The sequence below is a fragment of the Porcisia hertigi genome, chromosome 15 (genome assembly GCF_017918235.1).
Source record: "Porcisia hertigi strain C119 chromosome 15, whole genome shotgun sequence".
NCBI lineage: Eukaryota > Euglenozoa > Kinetoplastea > Trypanosomatida > Trypanosomatidae > Porcisia > Porcisia hertigi.
In genome coordinates, this window is record NC_090574.1 from 367,914 (window position 1) to 392,500 (window position 24,587).

Here is a 24,587-nt window from a genome sequence, read left to right on the forward strand (position 1 = left end):
CCCCCCCAGTAAAGGCAACAAGAAGAAAGGCAGGGAGAGGAGGGAGGAGAACTAAGTAGTACGAGTGTGTCTGGACGTCCAGCTCCATTAATCCTATGCTCGTCTGCCCGACTGCCTGTTCTTCCGCTAACTTTGGGGTCGCGCAGCAGAATGCCCAGTCAAGCACACGCTACAGCAACACCCGATAGGCAACGCACGTATATGCTCTCGAGAGCATCAGCGATTACAACGCCGAGCAACATCCCCCTCCAAAAAGAGAGGAGGATTCGCGAGGCATTGAGACGGAGAGAGGGGGGAGAGAGAGACAGAGAGGTAGACGGTTTAGTGAGACGGTGGGTCTGATACAATTGTGTGCAGCGGCAGTGCTGCGACGTGTGGCCCAAACACGTGAGTTGTTATTGGTAGTGTGAAGCACCGTCCCCTGTCGTTTTTCATTGGACGGAATGCTCTCAATGCTTCGCCGACAGACGCATCCTCCCCCCCTTTTTCTCTCAATTCTCCCGATTTCACAGGCCACCGCCACCACAAACTTTGATTCACATGATCCACCACTCCCTCAACTTGATGCAAAACAAGGATATAAATATAAATAAATATAAATATTCTCCTATGTTCCTTTTTTTTCTTCTGGCGGGCCGCCAGGGGCACTGTCACACACACACACACACACCGTGTACAAAACACCTTCTGTTACAAATAAACGTTTTATACGGCGGTCGTCGTAACCATAAACACACGATTGCCGAGAAGAGGGTCTGCACTCCAGAAAAAAAACAACAACACCCAACTATCAATCATCACCATAAAGCGTCACACACACACACACACACAAAGCGAGAGAGAGAGAGAGAGTTTTTTTTTGTCTGTCTGTGTCTGTGTGAGATACGCTTCTTATTCGTATTGGATACCAAAAATCACGTCACCTGCAGGCGTCCTCCCCCCCCCTCCCCTCCTCTCCTCACGACGGTCTATCCGAGAGCGAGGAGATGCTGAGGTCCTGCGTTAGAGATGCCTGTCCACGATAGCGATCGGCAGCACTACTGCTGCCACCACCACCGCGACGTCGGCGAAACGCGGACGCCGCGGACGCCGACAACCCTTGCGCCAGAGCCTCCCGGGCAGACAGCTTCTCGGCGTCAGACTGCAACAGTGCCTCTTCTAGTTCCTCCACCTTTCTGATCAAAAGATTGTTGTCCCTCCAGAAATGGTCACGCTGCGCCGCGGTGGTCTTCATGGACTCCTGCGCGGCGGTGAGACTGGCCTTCGTGTCCGCCAGCTCTGTCAGCATCTGCTCGCACCTCCGCTCCACCTCTACGCGCTTTGACACCTCCTCCTCCCGTTCGGTTTCAAGTAGTGTGATGGCTGAGCTCTGGGTCGCGCACTTTTCTTTGGTAGACGTCAGCTGGGCTGTGATGCGGTCCACCACTGCCCGTGCCTCATCCGCGGCAGACTGCGCTACCGCTGCGGCTTTCGCGTGTTCCTCGATCGAAAGGGCGATGGCGTCTTTCTCTGTCTGGAGCTGCGCCGCTGATTTCTGGAGGGCGTCCTGTCGAGCCTGCATCTCGCCGAGCTGCGCCTCGAAACTCAAGCAGGTGGAGAGACCGTACCGACGTGCCATTAAGCTCACGGGGTCTTCGCTCATCACTTCCAGTTGTTTGCGCAGATCAACCTCGCGCCGCTTCCACGAGGACTCGGCGGCGCGCAGGACGGCGATGTCCTTTGCCTGTGCCTCGACACACGCGTTGAGGTAGCGCACGCGCTGACGCAGGGCAGCGAGAGGGGCTTCGTCGACGTTAAAGAGTGCGACCATACGAGACGCGGCATCTACCGTCTCCTCTGCGTTGCGCTGCACCGTATCGTCCCCGCCGTCCATCTCTCGCAGCACTGCGAGTCGTGCGAGTGCGTCCTGTAGACGCACCTCTGCCGCTTGACGCTCCTGCACTGCTTCCCGCACACCGATCTCGCGTTGCAGCAGCTCTTCCCGCACGTGAGCAAGGTCCTGCCGCGTTTCCTCCAGCTCTAGTTGCAGGCGGGTCGAGGTATCAGACAAGTTGTGTATAAGCTGCGCATTCGCGCTCAGTACGCTGTTGTCAGGGTAGAGCCGGCATAGCAGTTCCTGCACGTCGTTGCGCATCAGTATTTGTGCCTTGAGCTCCTCGATCATCGCGTCCCGACTTCGGGCAAGCTCTTGTTGATCCTGCACCTCTTTCCGCGCGAGAGCAATCGATTTCTCCAAGTCCCCTGCATACTGCTTCACATCCCTCAGCTGTTCATGGAGTTTCCGCGAACGGCTCTCCTCACTGAGCAGGCGCTGTTCCCGCATCCGCACTGCGTCCTCCAGCTCGCCGCATTGCTGCCTAGTCTCTCGCTGTTGCATCTCTAGCTGACGCTTGAGATCATCCACCTGTTCCTGCAACTCCCGATGCGCCGACTTGGCGTCGCGCAGGTCCGCCTCCCGTTCCTTGAGAGAAGCCGCAGTCTTCTCTAGTTCAGCGACCGCTACCTGGTACTCCTCCCGAGAGAGCATCTCGCTCATGCGCTTCTCAAGACGCTCGGCTGCGGCAGAACTGTCATCGCGGGCCGCCTCCAGAACCCACATGCGCTCCAGCAGCGAGGCGTGCTTCGCCTTTTCCGCGTCGAGCTCTTCTTGTGCGGTCCGGTAACTCACTTGGCTCAGTGCGAGTTGTTGTTGGAGTTCCCGAAAGATGTCGAGGGTCAGCGTCTCATCATCAAACTCGTCGTCGCTGTCGTTGTCACTGTCGTGGTGGTGGTGGTGATGCTGCTGTTGTTGCTGGCTGCGGCGGGGGTGGTTGCTGGCACTGTCTAGGCTACTGGCTCGGTCACCGGCGCAGTCGCCACGGGGCTCCTCGTCAGCGTCGGTAGTGCGGGACGAAGGCAACACCATCGGCGGAACCAGTGGCGTACGTCGGGCAGGCGAGCCAGACTGCGGGGAGGCGCGGAGGCCAATGGCCACGACACCCTGCACATCTTCGCCATCGAGGAGAGAAGCTTGACTGGGTCCACACGCAACGGAATCGGTGCCCACAGCGGCGGCGATGTCCATGTTTGCGTTCCGTAGCTGCAGGGCCTTGATGGTGCGCCGCTTACGCTCCAGCTTCAGCAGCAGACGCGTCACACGTTCCTTCTCCTGGTGGTGCCGCGCATCTTTGCGTGCCTGCGCAGCCTGGTAGACATGCAGAAGGGTCGCATCCTTTTTGGAAGCCGTGTGGAGCAGTGTGCGAAGCTGATGAAGTAAGGCCACCTGCTCCTCGGGGCGAAATTCGGTGTGGCCCTCTCTCAGTAGGTAGTCTTCGCTCTGCACAACAGGGCTGCCAACGGAGCCAACGCTGCTGTCTACCCCACCTCCCTCTTGTCGCGCTCGCTGATGTGGAGGCCAAGGTGTACAAGGGGCAGCGTCGACGTGCGACGTGGTGGTAGATGAGGCGAAAGTGACGCGCGAGGCTTGGAATGCTGCGAGAAGCGCTTGTTGTACTTCAGTCCACGTGTTCTTCACGACTGTCTGGATCTCTTGATGTTGATCGGCAGCCGTGAGCGCCACGTCAGCCAGCGCTGCGGACTGCCGTAGGCATAGCTGCAAGAGGCTGCGCAGACACGCAGACATTGCACGCATGGAGGCATCAAGGGCAAAGCGATCCGTCTCCGAAGCCGTATCAGCGGTCAAGTCGATACCTGCAGCGTCGCCGCCATCTGCACGTGCCTGCTGGACCGCGTTGTCGGTAGCGCGCTGCGCCTCCAGTGCCTTGAGCAGCGCTCGCGAGACCTCTGTGTCCGCCGAGGTGAGCTGCACATCACGCCGACGGACTATTGCATCCACCATGTTGGCAACCGCGTCACTAGCGTCTTTGGTGAGCCACGACTCCACCACCGCAGCCGGCGTAGCGTCTGCTCTTAAATCGTCCGTGGCGTTCGGCTTCGGCGCCTTGTTCTCAACTGGTCCATCGCTGTCTTGACGGGCGCCATCAGCGTCCCCGCGCTCCCGATTGCCATCGTCGTCGTCACCCTCTCGGTTGCGCTTGCGAGAGTGTTGCTCACCTGCCTGCAGCAGCAGTGCCGCCGTGGAGGCAGTGAGCGTGGCCGGCGGCACATCGAGGTTGGCATCAGTGCCGTCGCTGCGTTGCGCTGGTGCATACCGAGAGGAGGAGGAGGAGGTGACCACGACCCCGGACGAGGAGGTTGCTTCTACCCGCTGGGAGGCAGAGAGACACTTTTGATTTTGTTCCGCCGCTTCAGCGCGCTGCGTCGCCTCGTACAACTGCTTCACGAGCTCCTGGTTTCGCAACAGCAGCTCGGAAACAGAGTTTATGCTGAAGCGATCGAGGCTCTCGTCCTTGTCGAGAGTGTCCAGGAGATGTAGCAGGTTCGGATCACGACTCACGTCGTCTGCACTGTGCACACGCCAGGCCGAAGACGACGGTGAGCCGTGGTCAGATGGAGGCCGTGCTTGGGTTAGGCGCACGGCCACTTCCTCCGTTCCTACTTGACGTGTTACCGTTCCGCAAGTCGTGTCAACTGTCGAGAACGTTGGCGGACGCCCGAGCGCGCATCCGCTGAGATGATCACTGGCCGGCAGATGCGGGCTGCACACGCGGTCGACCTCGATCGTGTTGCTACCGAGCTGCCGCAGCGAGACGCGCCGCGGCCGACGCGAAGGCTGAGGAAGGGCTTCGTTGTCCAGCTGCGGTGCCACCAGGTGTGATGCAGCGTAGGTGCTCAGCCGCTGCTGCACGCCCTCCTCCACTTCCATTAGCGAAGTCGTCGGCGAGGCGTTGATGGATATTAGGGGCGAAGATGGCTGCGGCTGCCAGCTGCCGAGCACCGCTGTGCTCGCCTGCTTTTCACCCGCCGGGTTGGTCACACAGGGGGTCGATGACGGCCACATCGCGTTCAGCCACGCGCTGCGCCGCGCCGTTTGCGATGGCAAAGTCGACAGACGCGCGTCGGAGGGCACCAGGGGTGTGGGGGACGACGTCCGAGATGACGCAGATATCTCCAAGAAGCGCTTGTCATTCGCGCCGGATCGGTTCAATAAGCCCTTCTGCTGAGGCGCGGTAGACAGCGTGGCCTTCAGCTGCCGGTTGGCACAGGAGGTGCGCTCGACCTTGACCAGCAGCGATGCCACCTGCTGGGAAAGCACGCTGTTCCGGTAGACCATCGACTGCAGGTCTGCCCGCAGGACATCGCCCTCATGTTTTAATCCCGCCGCGTATGCGACACTCGCGTCTCGATCCTTTTGAAGCGAGCGTAGCTGTGCCTCGGCGCTGGCGAGTTGCTCACGGAGGGGGCGACTGTTGGCTGCAATGGTGGCTTGCTCCTCTAGCTCACGCAGGGCAATATCCCACTGCGGCCCCTTTCGGAGCGCCGCGTCGTCCATCGCTGCAGCCCCTGCAGTGGCGCCTGCCACCGGGGCTACTTCTGCCGCGTTGCCATCTGCTGCGCTGTGCGGCTGCAGCTGCGTCAACTCACGCCTCTCCACGAGCGCCTCCAGCATCTCTGCTTCTTCAATGTGCTTCGCTAGCTGCAGCTGCATGAGTGCACATTGATGCTTCGCTTCTTCATTTGCCTGAACCACGGCGCGGTGTTCAGAGACATCTACTGTCGTCGTTTGAAGCCGTTCTACCTCCTGCCGCAGCTGCACGATTTCACGTGTGGCGGCGAACAGCCTGTCCCGCAAGACAGCCATGCTTTCTCGCCACTTCGCACGTTCTTTATGAAGCAGCTCGAGGATTCCACGCTGGTGGAGGTACGCGGCGATGAGCTCATCCACAGAGGGTGCTGTGGTTTCGCCTTCAGTGTCTTCCGCTGCTCCAAAGTGGTGCTTGTGGGTGGATGACGGATCGCGCGAGGACGACGCCGACGGCGGAGTTGTCGCCTCGTTGGAGCTCTCTTCACCATCGCAGCGACCGACGCTAGCCGAGCGGAGGGCCAGCCGCAGATCAATGCGCAGCACGCGCTGCAGGTCACGCAGCACCGAGTTTTCCAGATCCTGGCGGATCAACTGCATCTGCTCGGACTGGTCGGAGAGCTGGCGGTCAAGTACACGATTGTGTGCCATCAGGGTCCGCACGCGCGACTCGTGCTGCTGGACTGTGTCCTGCAGCGTGCGCCTCACCGCAACTGCCGCTTCGTCGATCAGTTGCTCGACCAGCTTCGAGTGCAGGGCGGTGCTAAACTGCTGCAAAGCGGCACTGGCGCGCTCTTCGGATGCCCACACGCTCGCTTCAAGAGCCTCGGATGTGATGGAAGCAGCGCGAGCTGCTACCGCAGCGTCAGAGACCTCTTCAGGCTCGTTTGCTTCGCCTCGCCAGTGCCCTTCCTCCTCTGGCTGGTCCGCTGAGATGTGAGGCCCTGGGGACCCGGCGACACAAGGGCTTCGCTGCTGAGAGTCGTCGATAGGAGTGGGTGCGTATGAGGGGTCGACACTTTTCACCGGCTCCTCACTCGCTGTGGGGGAACATCTGTGCATCGTCCTCGTGTCCACCAATTCGTTCTCGCCTTCACGGCTACGATGCTCTGACTTGACATTAGTAGGGGCGTCGAGCTCCCCGATGTCGCCCTCTTCCGTGTGCTGTGCTGCCCATGCCGGTGATGACGACGACAAGGACGACGACGACGACGACGACGGCGGCGGGGGCGGCAGCCAGGCGGGCACCATTAGCGGGGCATCTATCGGCTCACCGGAGGCGCTACTCGCAGACGTCGGGTTTCTTTCTCTGCTACCGTTGCCGTTGCTGTCGTCGCAGCTTCTCGCATCACCGGCATCATCGCCGCAGCAGCCCTCGATGTAATTATGCTGCTCTTCGTCGGCCTCTTCCCAGGGGGGACTACTTGAGTCACTGAATTGTTCCTGACTGCTCCTCTCACCGGCGCCAGGGGCAGATACATGCTGTACATCACTGGCTGCAGGCGATGACGACGTTGGCACCCACGGCAACTGCGCACGCTCCGCGGAGGTGAGATGCGGAGCAGGTGCCGGGGACGGGTGTGTGGAGGAAAACGTGGATGAGCCACTGGCCTGCGCGTCACTGCGCGGCTGGGAAGACGAGTACTCTTCGCTCGACATGGCTGTGAAAAGAAACAACGGAGGCTCCCCCCCTGCTGGCAAGAAGCGGTTTTTAGCAAAGCACGGGAGAAAGGGGGGGGGGAGGGGGGGGGCCGCGACGGCGACGAGTGGGTTGTCAGTGGTAAGATGCACGTGGGGAGTAAGTGAGTGTGTTTCTGTTTTTTTTTCTGTTAAATTATAGAAACACACACTTGCGGGACTTGAATGGGTCCAGTGACTGTGTGTGTGTGTGTGTGCGTGTGTGTATGGGCGCCAGCCGACCGAGGCGCGGTGAGGAGACGGGGAAAGAGAGGGCAGTTATGAAGCGAGGCAGGTGCATCAAACACGTGAAGCGCGGTTGCGATGCCATCACAAGAGGAGACACACACACATGAGCGCGCGCGCGCGTATAGGCATCCGGAGCGACAGTGTATGTTAGAGCAAGAGCGGGATCAATGTGAAGTGAAGGGGGAGAGGGCGTGGCTAGGGAGAGAGAGGGGAGAAGGGAGAGAATAGGGTGGCGACACCAGCGCGGGGCTGTACACACCGACCACCGCCTCTCCCCCTCCTTTCTTCTCTCGCTTCTCCCCCCCATGGTCGCAACATCTCACGCTTCGCAATTCGGTGCGCGTGCGCAAGTGTGCGTGAGGTAGGCCAGACAGCCCCTCGAAATAACCGAAGGAAAAAAAGGGAGGAGGCGAAGGGCAATGCAACGCTGGATGGCCGACGCTCGTCGAGACATTCGCCTTTCTCACATCTGCGTTCTCCTCAGCGCACCTCTCTCTTTCGTTTGGTATCCTCATTTTTCATTACTTCAGAGACACGAATAATACAAAATGCACACCTGTTCGTTAACGTTTTTTTTTTTTGTGGGAGGGGGGGCGGGCGGGCGAGCGGGCGGGCTTACAGAGCCACCCGAATTTTTATTTTTCTCCCCGCTTCAAAAAGGCGCGAACAGAAGTACAAATCGACCAGATGCGCGCATCGATTCCGTGTTTTTAAGTTCTGGCATCTTTTTTTCTTGTTGTTGAAGTCCTCATGTCCACCGTATCCCCTCCCCTCCTCCCCCCTCTTCCATGTTTAGCCCAGTCCCTCTTCCCCCCAAAACCCAACGCTTGTCTTGGGACTCTGCAATAGAGCCGGAGGAGGAGATGAGTGATGATGGTAGGCTGTGTGTCTGGGTACGAGGAGGCCAATTGAGGTGAGGGAGGGTCAACCGTAACTGGAGGAGGTAGTGGTCCTGATGTCAACGGCAAGGACGAGGGCCGTTCGGGCGCATCGTTGGCCTGACATCTGACGTCTGCCCGCCGCCGCCGCCCCTCGCCACGCCCCCCTCCAGAGCTACTGCCCCAGCGTGTACAGAAAACTGTAGTGCTGCATCAGCACAAAGTGGGAGACATAAAAAGAGATGCACGCGCCAAGCAGAGGAATGCGATTGATGAAACCGCGGAGGAAGTGCTGGTTGATGAGCTGCTTTAGCACTACAGTAAAGAAGGGGTCTCGTATTACGTTGTGGAAGGCGTTGCGCAACGCATGCTGAACCCGTAGGCGATCACGCGAGACCACTGGGGGTTCCATGGTGGGGCAAATAGCACGTGAATCAGGTGCCCTGGCCACGATTGTCGTGTCGTCGATGAAGCCGCCTACGGCGGCAGGGCCGTCGCCCTGAAACGTCGCCGCCTCACCGCCTTCCAGCGAGGCCCCCAGCGCGCTGCTCTCGTCGCTTTCAGGGCTGTCTTTGATGTACACCACAGGTACGCGGTTGTTGCGCACGAGGCGGGCAAGCACTGCGACAAGCAAGTCGCACCCTGCCACGCCAGCCCACACGCGCCAGCTTTCCATCAGGGTCTGCTGTGGTGTGGCGGCCATAGCCTTGTGCAGCGCAGCGAGAGGGTCGAGTCTCGCAGGCATTTTTATCGGTGTCCCGCCACCCTCCTCCTCCTTCTCCTCTTTCGCGGCCACCGTGGCTGCGGCGACCCTCTCCTTCTTCGATACAGTTGGTGGAAGCATCGCAATGGAGCTGGTTATCTCATCTGGCCTTGCCAAGAACGCGTGTCGCGCCATCCCCGCGAGGAGGAGAGGGCGCAGAAGCAGGTACATGTCCAGCACAATGCCGAGCACGTCAATCCAGGTGAACCTAATCGATTCCCTCTCTACCTCCTCCTCGTCCATGACCTCGTTCTCCAAGAAGGAGACGCGGTCCTCGGTGGCGCTTCTGGCGACAGCCCTGCACACGTGGCGATGTTCGTGGCGGCGGTCCGAGGCAACTCGCGGGATGACGAGGCGAGTGTTGTGTGGCCCTACGACATCGCCTCGCAGTCCAGTGCTGACCGCACCGTAGTCTTGCTGCGTAGCAGAGTCGCCGTAGTTGCCGACGAGGCTGGCTACGGCGCTGGTGCCGCACGCGGCAAAATTGTTCACACGGCTACCGCCTGAGCCCGACGAGACCCCGTTCTTGCCGCCGCCGTTGCTGCACACGCGACGGCGCGGCGTGAGGCCGGTCAGGTGACGCAGGGCACGGCGCAGCGACAGCTTGATCGACTCCCATAGCCATGGGACAAGAAACAGTTGACGGTGCACGCACAGCTTCAGTACGCACTTCACCGACTCAAGCAAGAGAATCGAATTCCACACGCGGCGGTGGCTGGCGTACTTGCGGAGGATCAGTTCCACCAGACACTGAACTTCTTGGATGCCCTGCAGCACGAAGGTCAGCAGCTCTGTTTTGCTGGTCCGACGACCGCCAGAGGTGATGATTGCAAGATTAGAGAAGGTGTGCAGCTTCACCACAGAGAAGCATGCCTCCGAGGTGATCAGGTTCGTCGGATCAGACCACAGCATCGTGAGGGTGCGCGAGAACTGCTCGAGGCTCGACGCGCTCTCAGGGTTCGCACGCACCCACCTGAAGTACCAGCGAAGCGGGTCCAGCAGCTTGCTCAGCGGTAGCCCCTCACGACCACCGCTGCGCTCCACCGTAACGGACGAGGGCGTCGTTGCCGTCATCGTGGTCTAATCGAGGGGTATCGATCTCCAGCAGGAATACACACACACACACACACACACACACACGAAGAGGTAGCCGTTTGTGCTCGCGCGTGTGTGCTGAGGTCACTGGTGGTGGTAGAGAGGAGCGAGACAGGAAGGAGAGATCGACAAAGCCTCCCCCCTCCACCAAAAACAAACAAAAAAACGGACGTTGATGTGGCGCTGTTGTCCCCCTTTTTTTATTCACTACACTTTTCACTTGATTTGTTATTGTCTGAAAATGTTCTTCTCTTGTTGTGTACGAGATGATCGTTATCACCGATGTCCACACTGACGCGTGGCTCCAGCCCTCTTGTTCGCCCTGTGAGGAGTTTATTCTTCTCTTCCTCCACCGCCTCTCTGCCAAAGACCTGCGGGACTCGCGTGTTGCGTGTGGCCGTCAATGGATGCCGGTGACGATGGGGTTCAAGCCAACTTTGAATGTTTGTTTATATATGTTCCCCTCCTTTTTTTTTGAAAGTCAAGTATTTTTGGCAAGAGGGTGGGGGTAGGGAGAGAGGGAGGGGGAGAGGCGATCAAGCCGTAAGAGACAGGGAAAGAAAGCCCAAGACTGCAGATAACGATGCGGAGGAGGAGGACAGAGGGAGGGAAAGAGGAGGAGGATATGGGATATCGCCGCATTGTTGTCGCTTGGTTCTGTGGAGAGGTGATGGTCACCAAGGGACACGGTTACAGACTAACGTTTTCCTCCCGCCATTTGCTTTCATAGACCCTTCAGAAATTGTGAAGGACATCTTCACACTATAGAGGGAGAAGTAAATAAACGCACCGCGTAGCCTCTATGGCATCAACGCCAGGGTTCGGGATGAGCCACCCCCCCCTCCCCCCTCCCACCACCACCACCTTGTCTCCGAGAGCTCTTGCTGCGCTCGATTGGATGAAGCAGATTCGCTCTCTCTCTCTCTCTCTGTGTGTGTGCGTGTTTGTTCGTGGAGCGCAGCGCTACACCAGACGATGTTCGCGTGCACCGAAACAGCTGCCATCCTCACAAAACAGGTGACAAGGAGCCAATAAGACATCATCAGGAACCTCCCCCTCCCCCCCCCCCCCCACACACACACAGACAGACAGACAAGAGAGGGACGCGTGTACACAACCCCGGTTATACACTTTTCCTGCACACAGACGTGTCCCCTCTCTCTCATCCGCTATGCGTCAAAACGCAGCCACCACCGCCAACACGACCGTGCTTGACCTGGTTGTCTCTACGGCGGTGAACTGCCGTTACTGTGGGGTCACCGGGAGCTGTGGATGCGGATATGCTTTCTGCCTCTCCTCCCAACTGTTGTTGCAGACAACAGGGACACACATCTATGTCGGCTGAACGTAGCCGGTTCGCCAGATGGTGTGAACAGAGCCCACCGACATACCAACCCCGAGAGCTGTCGTGAACACGAGTGCCGCGAGAAGAAGTCCGTACTCGCGTGGAGGGAAAAGAGCTTGAGTAAAGTGTGACTCGTCTACAAAAGGCATTACGCCGATCCAGAGGACGTAGTACACGAAGAAGCTCGAGTTGCACGCCAGCAACAGCGTGCCCAGCGTGCGATCTGTCATCATTGTTTCTTCTTGCTCGCCTTTTTTTTTTGATGTGTATTATGAATGCATATATATATATATATATATGCATGTAGTGGTACAACGGTCTTCTCTGCCGTTAAAACTCTTCATGCGCATGCGTGGTGTGCGAGTGAGTGGGTGGTGGAAGCGGTGGTTGAGGCGGGGGAGAAGAGGGGGAGGGGTGGGCGGTAGGGGATACAAAAGACGGGCGGGGCCTGGATGAGCCTCTCAACATGCCCCACAAATATTGCGTCACTTTTTCACCACAAGACATCCGTTGCCGAGTCATCGGTTCATTCCTTCCCTCTTCTCCCCCCCTCTCTCTCTCTCTCGATCCTTTTTATAGATTTGGTCTTCTATCCTCATCCGATTCGTAGCGGTGGGCAGTCGTCCAGGAACCTTCGGTTAGGCAGTACGTGGTACATCCCTCCCCCCTCCTCCTCCTCCTTTCTCCCTCCCGCTCCATCCTACACACCCCTAGTTGTGTGAAGGTGCGGGATACGTTTACTGCTTATGAATTACCGAGTTAGGCAGTGATATCTCTTTTTCTCTCTCTCTCCTCCTCCTCCTCCACCAGAAAATAAAGTGTCGAGGCTTCTGGGGGGGGGGGGGAGGGGGGTGGCGAGGCGGGGTGCTTCCATCCCAGTTGGGATTTTGCAAATTTGATGTTTTCCTCAGACGCGCGAAGACACCAATACGTGTGTGTGTTAATGTACGTACCTGTACACACGTATACGGAGGGCTGCGTCCCAAGTGGCGTATCACGAGCCGTGTCACGACTGCGGCGGAAGAGGCTTCAGGAAGGCGTATGCCCCCGCTACCTCCTCGTTGCCGCCCGTCCCCGCTGCGGGCGTCGCTGTCGCGGCGGTCGGCAGATCAAGTGCGCTCAACACACCTTTGTACGCCATCTCGGCTTGTTGCAGGTAGTGTCCATCATATGCGAGGTTCGGCAAGAGTGTCGGTACCTCGACTAGCCGAAAAGTCTCTGAGCCGCGACACAGTTCAGCCGCCCGCGCCGCAGCAGAGCGTCCCGGCGTGAGTGCAGTCAATGGCGAGGCGCACTCTGCCGAGGCTCCGTGGTGCAGGAGATGCTGTCGGTCCTTCTCGTTGGCGCGCCGCAGTTTCGTGGACTCCTCCCAGCCGAACGGATGTGTCCAGCGCGTTTCGCTCGGCACCTCCACCGGGTGAGGCACAACGCCTCGCAGCGCCACCTCGCGGCTGTCCACTGTGAAGGCGGCTGCAAAAATGATGTCGTCGTGGTGTACGCTGTACTGCCCTTTCGACTTTACGGCGGATGTGTAGTAGTGCATGACGTAGTCATGCAGCTGCGCCTGCGACAACTGGCTCGCGTCAGCAGTGAAGTGCAACACACACGGATCACACGTGTCACCACCTTCAGATTCGCTTGCGCTGAAGCGTGCTGGGGCCTGGTCAGACGCGAACGACTGCTGCATGATCCAAACCACTGCTTGTGTCCGTGGCTCCCTCACGAAGGCCGTTATGATCGGCGCCGCCGCAGTATAGTCGCGTGCGTCATCCACTAAGATGACACCCGCGTCTCGCAAGGCTTCCAACGAGAAAAGCGGCTCGGTCTTGGTCGCCAAGACGACGCGGCTAAAGCGAACCGCGGTGGTGGGGGATGCCGACGCCGTCGCAGCCTCGTCCGCCGCTTCTTGCTCCTTCTGTTTCACGTGGTTCGTTTCTTCCGTTGATGCAGGAGCGCTGGCCTGTCCCTCTGGCGACTGAATGAGTGGCGTGCGCCCCTGCTCCTGCTCCTTAAGGAAGTCGTAGTACCAGTCCTGCACCCCGTAGCTCAGGAGGTTATTCGCAGCGAGCTCCACCGGGGCCACAATCACCTTCGCTGGCACCCACTGCCCGTTGCTCAAGACGGCGTACTGTGTTTCCTTGTCCTCATCAATGGCGATGCCGCGAAGGCTTCGGCGCAGTACAAAAAAGGCGCCCCATACGGCGGAGATGCGGCACATACACTGCGGCACCTCTGCAGCCCCGTACGAAGTAGTGAGATACGGGGATTTGCCGTCAAAGACACCAGTCGAGAGAAGCAGATCACGTACCATCTCCACCGACTGAACGAGAGGGGGTTCCGCAGATGCCGCCGATTTACAGGTGCCATTCACGTTTTTCGTGCTAGGCAGAATGTCCATGGTGCCCATGAGCGAGACGGTGTCGAGGGCGGTGCCAGAGAGTTCGTACTTGCTCTGCAAGAGTTCTGTCAGGGTGATCTGCGGATTTGACCGCGTTTCGCGGGTGAAGATGAGCGCTGCTTCAGCGAACGCTGCTGCAGCCGCGATGGACGTGTTCAGGACAGAGGGGTCGTCCGCCGGGTTCGCGGTCTTGGCGTGCAGCTGCTCTGCCACGGAAGCCTCGACATCTTTCACAAAATGCATCATGCGGCGCTTGTCAAGGAGGCTGATGGCGGTGTTGCCAAAGACGCTCGCTCGCGTCAGCGGCACCTCCATCGCTGTCGTCGCCGCCGCCGCCGCCGATGCATCACCAGCGCTGGTCGTTCTTGAGTGATGCAGAAAAAGAAGGCGGTGGACGTGTTGGCATTCCAGCGATCGGCCCATTCCAGAGGAGACCAGGTGGCGCAGCAGCGATCCAGAGGCCATGTAGCACATCGGGAGCACGTCAAACAGGTAGCGGCGACGGCGTGCTTCTGGCACGTCCTCGACGATGCGGTCAATAAAGACGTTGGGCGCATCGAACGGGGATGTCAAAGGCGACGTGGTCTGGCTCAGGTACTGACGGAACCCGGCGTGATCAAAGGTAGACATGGCAGCGCCGTAGTGATCCTCGCCATCGCAGTGCAACACCTTCAGACCATTTCGCGCCAAGGCCGCTGATAGGATGGACTGCACCATCCCCGTTCCCTGGAGCACCACGTCAAAGCGCAGACTCGCGTCCAAGCCGCAGCCCGCGTTGTCGTAGCGACGGGTGATCTTGTAGCACTTGACCGGCTGCCGCACGGACTCCGGTCCACGGTCTTCGGGGAACATCATGGGGTATTCCTGCTCGTCCAGCTGCTCGTAGTGTAGCCCGCGGCGCACACACTTGTCAAAAAATTCAAAGTCGTGGAGTTGTTTAAAGGCGCGGTGGTGAGAGAAGACGCAGTAGCCCGCCGCGCGGGGATTTTTGGCAAGCAGGGTGGCGAGTGTGTCGGCGAGGTCATCGTTGCATACGTGGTTGAAGAGAATATCGGACAGGATGACAATGTCATAGCCGGCGCCACCAGTCGTGTACTGCATCACCTTCTCGATATGCTCGCTCTTGCCCCAGAGAAGTGGTTCCACAAAGCAGTGCGTGGTCACGTCGGCCTCCAGTTGGTCAGCCGGGACAGTGTCGAAGTCGCCACTCCTGGAAAGATGCTGCCGAGCTCGCTCCTCCATTTCACATTTCACGTCAGCGTCCACGTCGCCAGCGGCGCAGTTCGCCCTCACGTTGAGTGCGATGATATCGAGTAGATCTGCATCAGGGTAGTCCGTCACCACGCACAACCGTGCACCGTTTTTGTACGCTGCTAGTGTGGGAACACCCAGCCCTGCACCGAGCTCAATGACAGACTTGCCACGCACGTCAATCATACGCTCATCCATGCGCTTGACGAGATACTTGGCCGCGTTCCAGAGTTTGTGCCCCCAGAGGCTGTGTCGCTTCTCACGAAAACGCACTTCCAGCGGCGGCGGTGCGAGGCGCATGATGCGCTGAGAGAGCCGTTCCATGTCGGCCACAGCCGTTTCGGTCGACGTTATGTTGTCAAAGCGATCGAAGAGAGGAGTGAAGCTCGGGTAGGTCGTACCTTCTGCTGCAAGTGCCTGGCGGCTGATGGAGAGCGTCTGGAGGGGGTACTCCGACGTCTTGTCGGCATCCCCGAACAGGTCACCAAATCCCTCGTCGTCAGACATGATGTGTGATGATAATTACGTCAGAAACAGCAGCAGCAGCAGCGGGGAAGGAGGGGGGGGTACGTGTGTGAGTGGAGAAGTAATAGAGTGTGAGAAAGAGTCGTCTGTGTGTGTGCGTGTGTGTGTGGCGGAGGTGTCGCGGAGAGGGTGGTGGTGATGCGAGGGGGTCGCGGCGTGGATAAAAATGTGACTGAGAACCTACGGACGTTTAACACACAGAGACCGAGTTTTGTTTTTTTTTTGAGCGTTGATACATGAAGAGGAGAAAGCGGCAAGGGAGAAAAAGTGAAAAGATGAGAAACGGCAGGGAGGAGGGAGGTGAAGTGTGTCTGTGTGTGTGTGTGTGCAGCATGACACACACACACACACTGGCGTATCTAGAAGGTTGATGTTTTTTTTTCAGGAAGAAGAATAGATGAGCGACATACGACGAAGGGTGTCTGAGAGGGGTGGTGGTGGTGAGCACGGACGGCGCAGGCTTTGCATGTGCGTCCCGACTCTTTTCCACCTCGCCTCCCCCCCCCTTCTTAGGTGGGATGCGAGAGTGTCAAGTGCAGTGGAGACTAGTCTTACAGCGTGGCTGAGAGCGCACGCAGAAGCGGCAGCCCACCAATCTTTGCACAGGCACACACTAGTGGATGAAGTTCTACAGAATCTTTGAAGAGCGAGGGTTTGGTCTCCCTCAAGTGGTTAAGGCGGTCGCTGTGTCGGTTGAGCAACGAACGTGCACGGCCCAGCAGACGCTGACGGTAGACCTCAAGCGCTGCCTGTTTCTCCTCATCCGAAGCGAGCTCGTGTGCCTCGTGCACATCACCGACCATGTCATCTGACCTACCGGTAGAGAGGAGCGTGACATCGCCGGCACGTGCAGTGTCGGAGAGAGCTGGGAGTGATCTCTTTGGGAGCTTCGGCTGTGCGCAGCGGCCCCACCGTGGAGGCCGCTGCGGGGAGCAAAGGGGGCAGCGAGTCTCGTGGGCGACAGATACGCAATCGAGAAGCGTTTTAAAGAGCCGAAGGGCGCCTGTGTGCGCTGAGGTGTGCGGGACGGCCGCAACAGCAGCAGTTTCGGGGGAAGCAGGCCGAGGCACGCGAAATTCACGTGCAATGGTGTTCTGTGTGCTGACCACCCCAGGGGCAGTGGCATCAGGACGGGGGTGCCACACAGGGGTCCCGATGGATTCGGCACGTGATGGAGTGGAGGAACAGCAGGAGGACGACGACGGCCCGTTGCCATGGAGACTCGTTTCTTCGCTGTAATTATCAGGGTCACAACCTTCGGCCAAAGACGTGGTGGGTGGCAGGGAAACCATAACAGAGACATCGGCGCGGCAGGGTGCCTTGGCCTGATGCTCTGAGACATCGGGCGCCTCGCGCGCCCGTTTGAAATTGCGGTAGATGGTGATGAAGGACCACATGCCGAGAGCGTGTTCAGGCGGGTGGCCGTCAACATCTACGGCGCTTGTGCGGTGTTGCTGCTCTCCCACGCACGTCGTCATCGTTGCTGTCGTGCGGGGTGTCTTGTCGCACACAGACGACGGCGATGACACAGGGGTAGTGACAGTCGAGCGATTCGAAAGCTGGAGGGAATGCCGAGGCAGCAGCGTGTAGCGGGCGCGCTCCTGCAGGTAGGAGTCAGGCCACAGCGAGGTGGGCAGTACCAGCTCCAGTGAGCGGAGGGTGGGATGAGGGTAGCGCGTCCTCTCGCTTGACGGGATAAAGGACCCGAGCGGAGAGGCCGCAGGTGGACTGGGGCCTGTACTGCTGCTTTCCGCGTCGAAACACACACCTCGTGGGCGGGAGAAGTCCTTCATGTATGACGACGATCAGCCCTGAGGGGGTGTCTGTGTGCGCTTGTTGTTTCTATTTTACTTGTAATGGAGTCTGCGTGTGTTGAGAGTGCACGTTGTCGATGATAGCGACCACTCTTGGTGATGCTACAATCGACTTCCTCAGCAATTGCGGGCGCGTACACATACACACACACACATTCACACGCGGCATGTAGGTAGAATAGTAACGAGACAGCGGTTACAGTGATGGGGAGAGAGACAAAGGGATTGGGAGGGGGGGGAGACACATGGAGGCTCATTGACCGTGTGCATATGTGAAGAGCACAACCTAAAGGACGTGCAGGTCAAGGAGTACGGGGGGAGGGGGGTGAGGAGAGGTGCACCCCCCCCCCCGGCGGACGAGCGCGCTCGCTGAGTGTCGATAGCTTTGGTTGGTTTCCCTCGCTCTGTGTGTAAGTGAGAGCGGAGGGGGGAGGGGAGGGGAAGGAGCAGTGAGGCATCTAGTAAGGAGGCAGTGCCAACTGCACGTGCACACACACACACACACACACACACACGATCCACGTCATAGTTGTGCACTGAGAAGCTGCGTTCTTGTACAGAGTTCTGCCTTTTTCAATTATGATTACACTTCTCCTCTGTGCTTTTGTGACGTGAGAGCGTGACGTGCGGTGCCACGTACAGCAGAAACTGCCGAGGGGGGGGGAGGAGGGGAACCCCCTCGACCCTTTTTTTTTTTTCGCATCAAGAGCGAGCAGAGGGCACAAGGCCATGAACCGCTGATGCATCACTTTTCACCGATGGGATAAGATGGATTTGAATTTTTCTTCCCATGTTCTCATACTCTTCAGCGGGCTGCTGACCGTCACCGCATCGACTTCGGTGGTGGGTCGGGGTTGCAACGATGGTGGTGGTGGTGGTGGTGGGGCGTTCCATGGTACGAAGTCCTCCTGCTCAGGCGTGCCGTTGTCGAAGCCCTCGCGATGCCCCAGTGCTCTCGCCCCCGCATAGGCCCCGTCCTCTGGAGTCGCGAGCACCGACGGCTGGAGGACATCCATGGGTGGGCTTGAAAGTGTTGATGGAGGCCGCAGTCTATCTGGCTTTGCCTTGCTGGCACCCATTGTAGGCCGCGTATCGTGTGCCCATGCGGAGTGGCTCGTGCCTGCCCCCCATGCATGCTCTTGTTCTTTATCGGCACTAGGCGGAGGACAGTAGCTCAGTGATCGGCTGGGGCTGAGAGGCATCGATAGCCGGCCCGCCAGCCCGTTGGATGGACTGTCTGCTGTGCGCCAATTCAGGGGTGTGTCACTGCACGTGGCGCGCGGCGCTGGCGAGGAGGAGTTCACCACCAGCGCCTTCAGCGCGGTCATCCCCCCTGTAGGCTCCTTTTTGGATCTTGATAGCCCCGTGACAGAGTGGCGGTGAGCACTCGCGTCCGACTGCTCCCTAAAGCCAGCCATCTTGACCATCTCCTGCTGCGAACCCGGTCTCTGTGCGGCGGTGGTGCTGCACGCATTCTGGAGAAGACCCAACCGACCTTTCAGCAGGGCATCTTCTCGCAGACAGCGATTTCGCTCATCCGTCAAGCCCGAGAGTTGTCTTCGCCACTCTGCCTCTCGTTGAGCGTGCAGCGCGCACTGATGCTCTGCCGCGCTCGCCCGCTGGTTTGCCTCGACAATGTCGCGTTGTAGCGCCGCTCGCATGCGATCCAGCTTACGACGGTACTCTAATTGTGCCTGCTCGGCCGCGGCGCGCGCTTTGGCGCTCATTTGCGAGACTTCGTCCTGCTGCGCTTGCGCTCGATCCTCCATCTCGCGGATGGCGCCCTCCAAAGTCAGCTGTACAGTGGCGTGGCGCTGCTGCTCTTGGGAAAGCGCGGCGCGGGCCTGACAGAGCTCTTCAAAGTCCGTGTTGCGGTGCGCGTCTCGCGGCTGCGGTGATGGCGGCGCTGAGGCAGCGGAGGAGTTGGAATCGAGTCGACGGTGGACGAGGGCGACATCGTTCACACAGGAAAGAAGAATAGCATTGAGGTGCTCAAGTGATCTTTGAAGCACAGGCAGCAGTGAGGCCAAATTGAGTGACGACGATGCATCGTTCGCTTGTCGATGACTTAATGAGTCGAGAAGCGCTTGAGTCACGTGGGCACTGTGCCGCTCTTCTGCATCAGCGTCGTTGGTCGTGTGGGTCGCGCCACAGAAATTCTGGTAGAGTGCTGCGTGGCGCTCGCGCAGTTCGCTGCACAGCGTCATACAGCCAAGCACGGCGCAGCAGACGTCGCTGAAGTTTGCCTGCAGTGTTGCGTGTGACTCGTTGTGGTGTACCATGACAGCGTCGTCCTCGGCCTGTGCAGCACTGCGGCTTCGATCCAGTCGCGTCTGCTGCCACTGTCTCTCAGAGAGAGGCGCCGGCGAAGTCGGGTAGTTTGTATAAGAGGTGCTGGGGGATCCCTGTGTGCTATCGCTCATCCTTTTGCTGGGGTGACGTGCCTCAGCAAGTCGTCGAGGAGGGTGATGTGTACTCGGTGGTTTTTCCATGGGGCGCCGATTTCCACGACACAGTTGCTGTTCTTCCTGTGCGTGGTGGCTGCCGCTGTTCGTTGCAGATGAACTCCGAGTTACGGATACGGTCTTCATTAATGTACTACTACTACTACTACTCTCCTGCCGCTCTGATCCCGAGGTCTGCGGTGCGATGCTCTTCCGAAGGTCCAGTTGTTCTTGAAGGCGGCGCTGCCTGCGAATGGGATCCTGTGTGAGCGTCTCCGTGGTGGCTTGCGCAGCAGAAAAAGCCGTCTCATATCGTGCTTGCAGCGCACGCTGAGCCCGCAGCGCCTGGCCCTCTACCACCAGCGCCCGTTCGCGCCAGCGTCGGAGTCGTTCCTCGAGTTCGATGATATGGTGGTGCTCCGCAACCGCAGCGCCGTTGTTTCCATGCCCTCTGGACTGGAACTGATGTGTATCCAAGCTCGCGGGGGTGGGGGACGAGGAGTGGCTGCTGGTGCGCGAGGAGGCATCTGCAAAGCAGTGACGAGCACATTGGATGCGCCTGTCGCCATGACGCGCGAGTTCGTCTTTTTCCTTGCGTTTGCCTTCTAGGAGAGCCGGCGGCGGTCGAAGACACACACCTCTTGGGAACTCCCTTGCGTTATCCGCCGATGACGTTGCGCTGGCCGAGCTGGACGTCAGAGAGGCCGTTGTCATCGGGTAGGTTGGAATCGGAGAGAGCACCGTGATCCCAGACATTTTGGATGGTGTGATGGAGCGACGGTGAGTTGCATGATGAACCGGGTGAGGATCATGGGGTATCCCCACCAAGTGTGTATCGCCTTCGTCCACCTTCACGTTTTCAGCGCGCATGACAGCGGGAGAGGGGGGGGGGAGGGAGTGCCTCCCGTATAATGCCCGCCCTTGGAACGAAAAAAGGAGAGTGGGGGTGGCAATAAAGCGAACCACCTCACACGCACATATTTTCTGACTGCCGGGGGTGGGAGGGAAGGGGGATGACCGGGTGGTGGTGGTGGTGGGGGGGGGGGAGAGAGAGAGGGAGGCGTGGCAGACTAAAAGACGGCACTCAAAGATGAGAAGTGATGAATGCTTAGCCATCAAGCATCACCCTTCAAGCGCAACACGCACACACACACACACACACACACAAACGTACATGGTGTGTATGTGTGTGTGTGTGTATATATCTCGAGAACCATTTCTCAACGGAAGAGTAGAGGCTGGACACCATGTGTGTTGCACAACTACCGTTCGTGCGTTTTATTTTTCGTCTTCTCAAGACACCATACAGACACAGATGATGGTGGTCACGCTAGCGAGGGGTTCAGTAGTGGTCGAGTCCCTTCCTCGGTTTCAATCTTTGGAGTCATCAGGAGGCAGTTGCTCCCTGCCGTGGGCTACAACCGGTTAAAAGCTGCGGCGGTTGGGGGTGAGGTCTGAGCTGCCCACTGTGCAGGGCGGCGGCGGCGGCAGCGGGGGGGGGGGGAGTGGGAAAAGGGAGAGAGAGTCAAGGCCCTCGGCTTTGACCTATAGATATATATTTTTGTTGGAATTGCAAGCAGCGCACCCCCCTCCTCTTCCAGGGTCAAGACAAGCACCATGCTAATTATATTCTAGAAGGCTGGCGGGAAAAGGTGCGGAGGTCACGGTTGCTCTGTGTATAGTACATGTATACTGAGATCATGACAATGCAGGCGGCGATGATGTCATGTGCCGTCAAAGCCTCGCCGAGTAACAGAGCAGCACAAATGGCGGCCAGTACTACTTCCACTGCAGAAGCTAATGCCTTGACAATCACATTAATAAACTTTAGAATGAACGCTGCGGAGAGACCCGTTACAGCGCCGAAGAAGATGAGCAGCATCACGAGTGGCGTACCCGTTTGATACACCGACACTGAAGTATCGGTTTCCATTGGATGGGCAGTAGCATAACTGACCAAGGTTTTCGTGCCCAAGAGATTCGTAACAATGACCGAGTTGCCTATGAGGCCAAACACGGCGTTAAAGAGGATGGAGTAGAGGTACATGAAAAAGTTTTGTTGGTGGATCGACAACAACAGTTCCTTTTTGAGCACATACTCGTTATACACGCCAGCCACCGATGACAGGAGCGCCTGCAATAAAATAGAGAGCACGTACTTGTTCACCTGCAACGTATTGGGGGAGTAGTACTTGCTTGCCAATCCAATCATCAGCAACACAAGTGCGCTCCACTTGCGTACCGTGAGCACTTGCTTTAACACGAGTGTAGAAAAAAAGGCGGTGATCAGGATTCGGGTCTGCATGAACACCTGATAGGTGTTCACGTGAACCAAACTCAGATTCAGGAACGTCAAGTTATTGTAAACGACGTAGAGAAGCGACGGGACAGCGTAGGAGAGGCCACCACGCCAAATCGCCCACCGCTCTCGGCTGAGGAGTACCGTTGCCGGCAAGAACTCGCCGTCCTCAAAGTATTTGAGAGCCACGGACACAATCAGCTTTGTCAGCTCGATTCCAAAGACGACGAGTGTGTCATTGTAGTGAAGCCTTTTTTTTTTCGTGTAACGTATGGTCAAAAAGAAGAGCATACTCGATAACACGTACGCTGCGGCGAGGGTGGCGCTCAGCGGGAGGGGCAGCGTTTTCTCTAAAAGGGGCGCAGTAGTCGCGCTCGAACTCACAGCAGCCACAATCAGGACTTCTTTTTCTTCACTGTCCTTGCGTGGGCGGCGGCCGCTCATGTGGCGTTTGATGGTCCCATCGCGACTGTTGTTGTCGTCGTCGACGAACACCGTCCTCTCGTTTTCGTCGTCAGTATCGCACTTTTTACTGTCGGCACAGCCAATCATCCTGGCGTCTAGTTACTCTATTGAAGAAAAATAAGTGGAGAGAGTGGGGGGGGGAGGGGGGGGGGGTACGCAAGTCAACTAACGAGCCTCAGCACAGCAGTACATAATGTGGAAGGTCTTACAGTGTATGTCTTCTACTCCCCTATTTTTTTTTTTTGCCGTTGCCAGGGAAACCTTTGTTCTTCTACTTGGGGCAGCTCACTGCGAAAAAAAAAATAATCTGTCACTGAGACAGCGCTTGCCAAGACAGGCATCGATAATCGTGAGTTTGAACGCCACACATTATTCCAAAGACGAAGAGATGAGCAATATGTGAGGACAGTGAGAGAGAGGAGCAGCAGCAGCAGCAGGGGTGCAGAGCCAAAAGAAACGCAAACGGGAATGTGTCTCGACGTGCGAGTGCAGACAAGCTCAATGAAGAGTGCAACGGGACATTGCTAAAGGGGAGGAACCAGCCCACCAAAGTTACACATGCACACGTGACCGTTTCCATGGCCAGCCGCCCTCCCCCCGCCACACACACACACACACACACACACACACACACACAGAGCAACTGCTTCTCTATGCGCGTGTGCGCCTGCGAAAGTACCTTTAGGCGAAGGCGACAACCACCACACAACACTTCCACATTTGTAAACGCTGATACCTTCCGATTTCTTCTTCTTGCCGTCGATTTTGAGAGAGTCCCTGCGCCACGGGTCAGGAGGGGGAGGGGGGGAGTTTATTGGGGCAAGAATTCGACTGTCCATGAACCATAACCTCCAGGAGTGGTGGCGGTGTGGCTGTTACCGCTGGTCGTCGTCAACCGTGTGTGGGTCCCCTCGTCCCGAAACTCCCGTCTGCCTTCCAGCGGAGGGTGCATCCTGACCTCGTCGTGGCGGAGGAGGAGGAGCACAAACAGGAGTTCGGCCGACATCTCCGCGCCATATTCGTGGGTCCACAGCGTCATCAGTCCAAGCTCATGCAGCGTCACCCGTCTTGTAGCGGCGTCGTTGGGTGAGACAGTGGGGTATGCAGCACGCCTGGTGAGATCCAAATACCTATCGACGACGAGGCGCAGTCGTCTGTCAAGCACCCCGCGATCTAGGGAAAAGGCGAGTATGTATGGCTCTTCGTTCTTCTCCAGCCAGTTTGTGTTTATGCTGGAGAGATGACCGGGGTCTTGCTGCAGCCACAGATACTGGAGTACTTCTTCTGGTGTCTGGCGCCACGTCGGGAGCACTTCCACAAAGTGTAGTGGATAGCCGCAGAAGGTCGCGCGCTTTGCTGGGACACTTCTCACGTCATCGGTCGAGTCACCTGGAGCGGCAGCAGCGCTGAGCCGTTGCCCTGGCCGCCGGTGCGGCAGGACACGTATACACATCACTTCCATGACATCACTCGCTGTATACTCACACTTTTTGGTGACATCAGCGTCCGCGGCAAACGCCCGACGGAGCGCTGCCATGGTGCCCCCTCCCTCGGTGCTACGACGGTCTTGGAAGCCTCTGAAGGTGCATGGGTCGTACTGGGCGAGTGCGTTGCACACCTCGTCTTCTAAGCGGCATCCCGATTCATTGCTGTCTGCGTGCTTTTCGGCCCAGACGTCTGCACATACAACGTTGGCGCGGCGGCGGTGTCGTCGGCCATCGGCCATACGATGCACCATCGGGTTCGCCGCGGTGAGCAGGAGGAAATAAAAGAAGGAGCGGTAGTGCCCGGCGTATGCGACTGACAGGTTCCACCGCACCACGGTGGACAGGCGGGCAAGGGAGACGGGGAGAGCCGTCAGCTTGCGAAAAAGGTGCGCGATCAGGCGGCGGTTGATTTCGCACATGGCACCGGCGGATAGACCGCGAGTTGCTAGATCACCCATCATTACGGCAAAGGTGC

At 58.3% G+C, this 24,587-nt stretch overlaps 8 protein-coding genes across 8 annotated transcripts in view; all 8 read right to left on the reverse strand.

Annotated features, from left to right (window-relative positions):
- Window positions 1–958: 958 nt before the first annotated feature.
- Window positions 959–7,081, reverse strand: JKF63_06117 (uncharacterized protein; the record flags this gene model as incomplete). Its single annotated transcript, XM_067902068.1, has 1 exon — window positions 959–7,081. One exon carries the CDS (start codon window positions 7,079–7,081, stop codon window positions 959–961), a length of 6,123 nt encoding a protein of 2,040 aa, XP_067758415.1.
- A 1,320-nt stretch (window positions 7,082–8,401) lies between these two features.
- JKF63_06118 (uncharacterized protein) lies at window positions 8,402–10,063 on the reverse strand (the record flags this gene model as incomplete). Its single annotated transcript, XM_067902069.1, has 1 exon — window positions 8,402–10,063. The coding sequence occupies one exon, from the start codon at window positions 10,061–10,063 to the stop codon at window positions 8,402–8,404; it is 1,662 nt and encodes a 553-aa protein (XP_067758416.1).
- Window positions 10,064–11,416: 1,353 nt separating this feature from the next.
- JKF63_06119 (uncharacterized protein) lies at window positions 11,417–11,662 on the reverse strand (the record flags this gene model as incomplete). Its single annotated transcript, XM_067902070.1, has 1 exon — window positions 11,417–11,662. The coding sequence occupies one exon, from the start codon at window positions 11,660–11,662 to the stop codon at window positions 11,417–11,419; it is 246 nt and encodes an 81-aa protein (XP_067758417.1).
- A 773-nt stretch (window positions 11,663–12,435) lies between these two features.
- On the reverse strand, window positions 12,436–15,585 carry JKF63_06120 (uncharacterized protein; the record flags this gene model as incomplete). The annotated part of the gene is made up of 1 exon (XM_067902071.1): window positions 12,436–15,585. One exon carries the CDS (start codon window positions 15,583–15,585, stop codon window positions 12,436–12,438), a length of 3,150 nt encoding a protein of 1,049 aa, XP_067758418.1.
- Window positions 15,586–16,154: 569 nt separating this feature from the next.
- On the reverse strand, window positions 16,155–17,396 carry JKF63_06121 (uncharacterized protein; the record flags this gene model as incomplete). The annotated part of the gene is made up of 1 exon (XM_067902072.1): window positions 16,155–17,396. The coding sequence occupies one exon, from the start codon at window positions 17,394–17,396 to the stop codon at window positions 16,155–16,157; it is 1,242 nt and encodes a 413-aa protein (XP_067758419.1).
- A 773-nt stretch (window positions 17,397–18,169) lies between these two features.
- On the reverse strand, window positions 18,170–20,575 carry JKF63_06122 (uncharacterized protein; the record flags this gene model as incomplete). Its single annotated transcript, XM_067902073.1, has 2 exons — window positions 18,170–19,780; window positions 19,841–20,575. The coding sequence occupies 2 exons, from the start codon at window positions 20,573–20,575 to the stop codon at window positions 18,170–18,172; spliced, it is 2,346 nt and encodes a 781-aa protein (XP_067758420.1).
- A 910-nt stretch (window positions 20,576–21,485) lies between these two features.
- JKF63_06123 (uncharacterized protein) lies at window positions 21,486–22,712 on the reverse strand (the record flags this gene model as incomplete). Its single annotated transcript, XM_067902074.1, has 1 exon — window positions 21,486–22,712. One exon carries the CDS (start codon window positions 22,710–22,712, stop codon window positions 21,486–21,488), a length of 1,227 nt encoding a protein of 408 aa, XP_067758421.1.
- Window positions 22,713–23,436: 724 nt separating this feature from the next.
- Window positions 23,437–24,587, reverse strand: part of JKF63_06124 (uncharacterized protein) — a gene marked incomplete at both ends in the record, with an annotated part of 2,211 nt that continues 1,060 nt past the window's right edge. Inside the window, one exon of the mRNA XM_067902075.1 lies at window positions 23,437–24,587. This exon is cut by the window's right edge and continues 1,060 nt beyond it. Within this exon, the coding sequence (XP_067758422.1) occupies window positions 23,437–24,587 (1,151 nt within the window).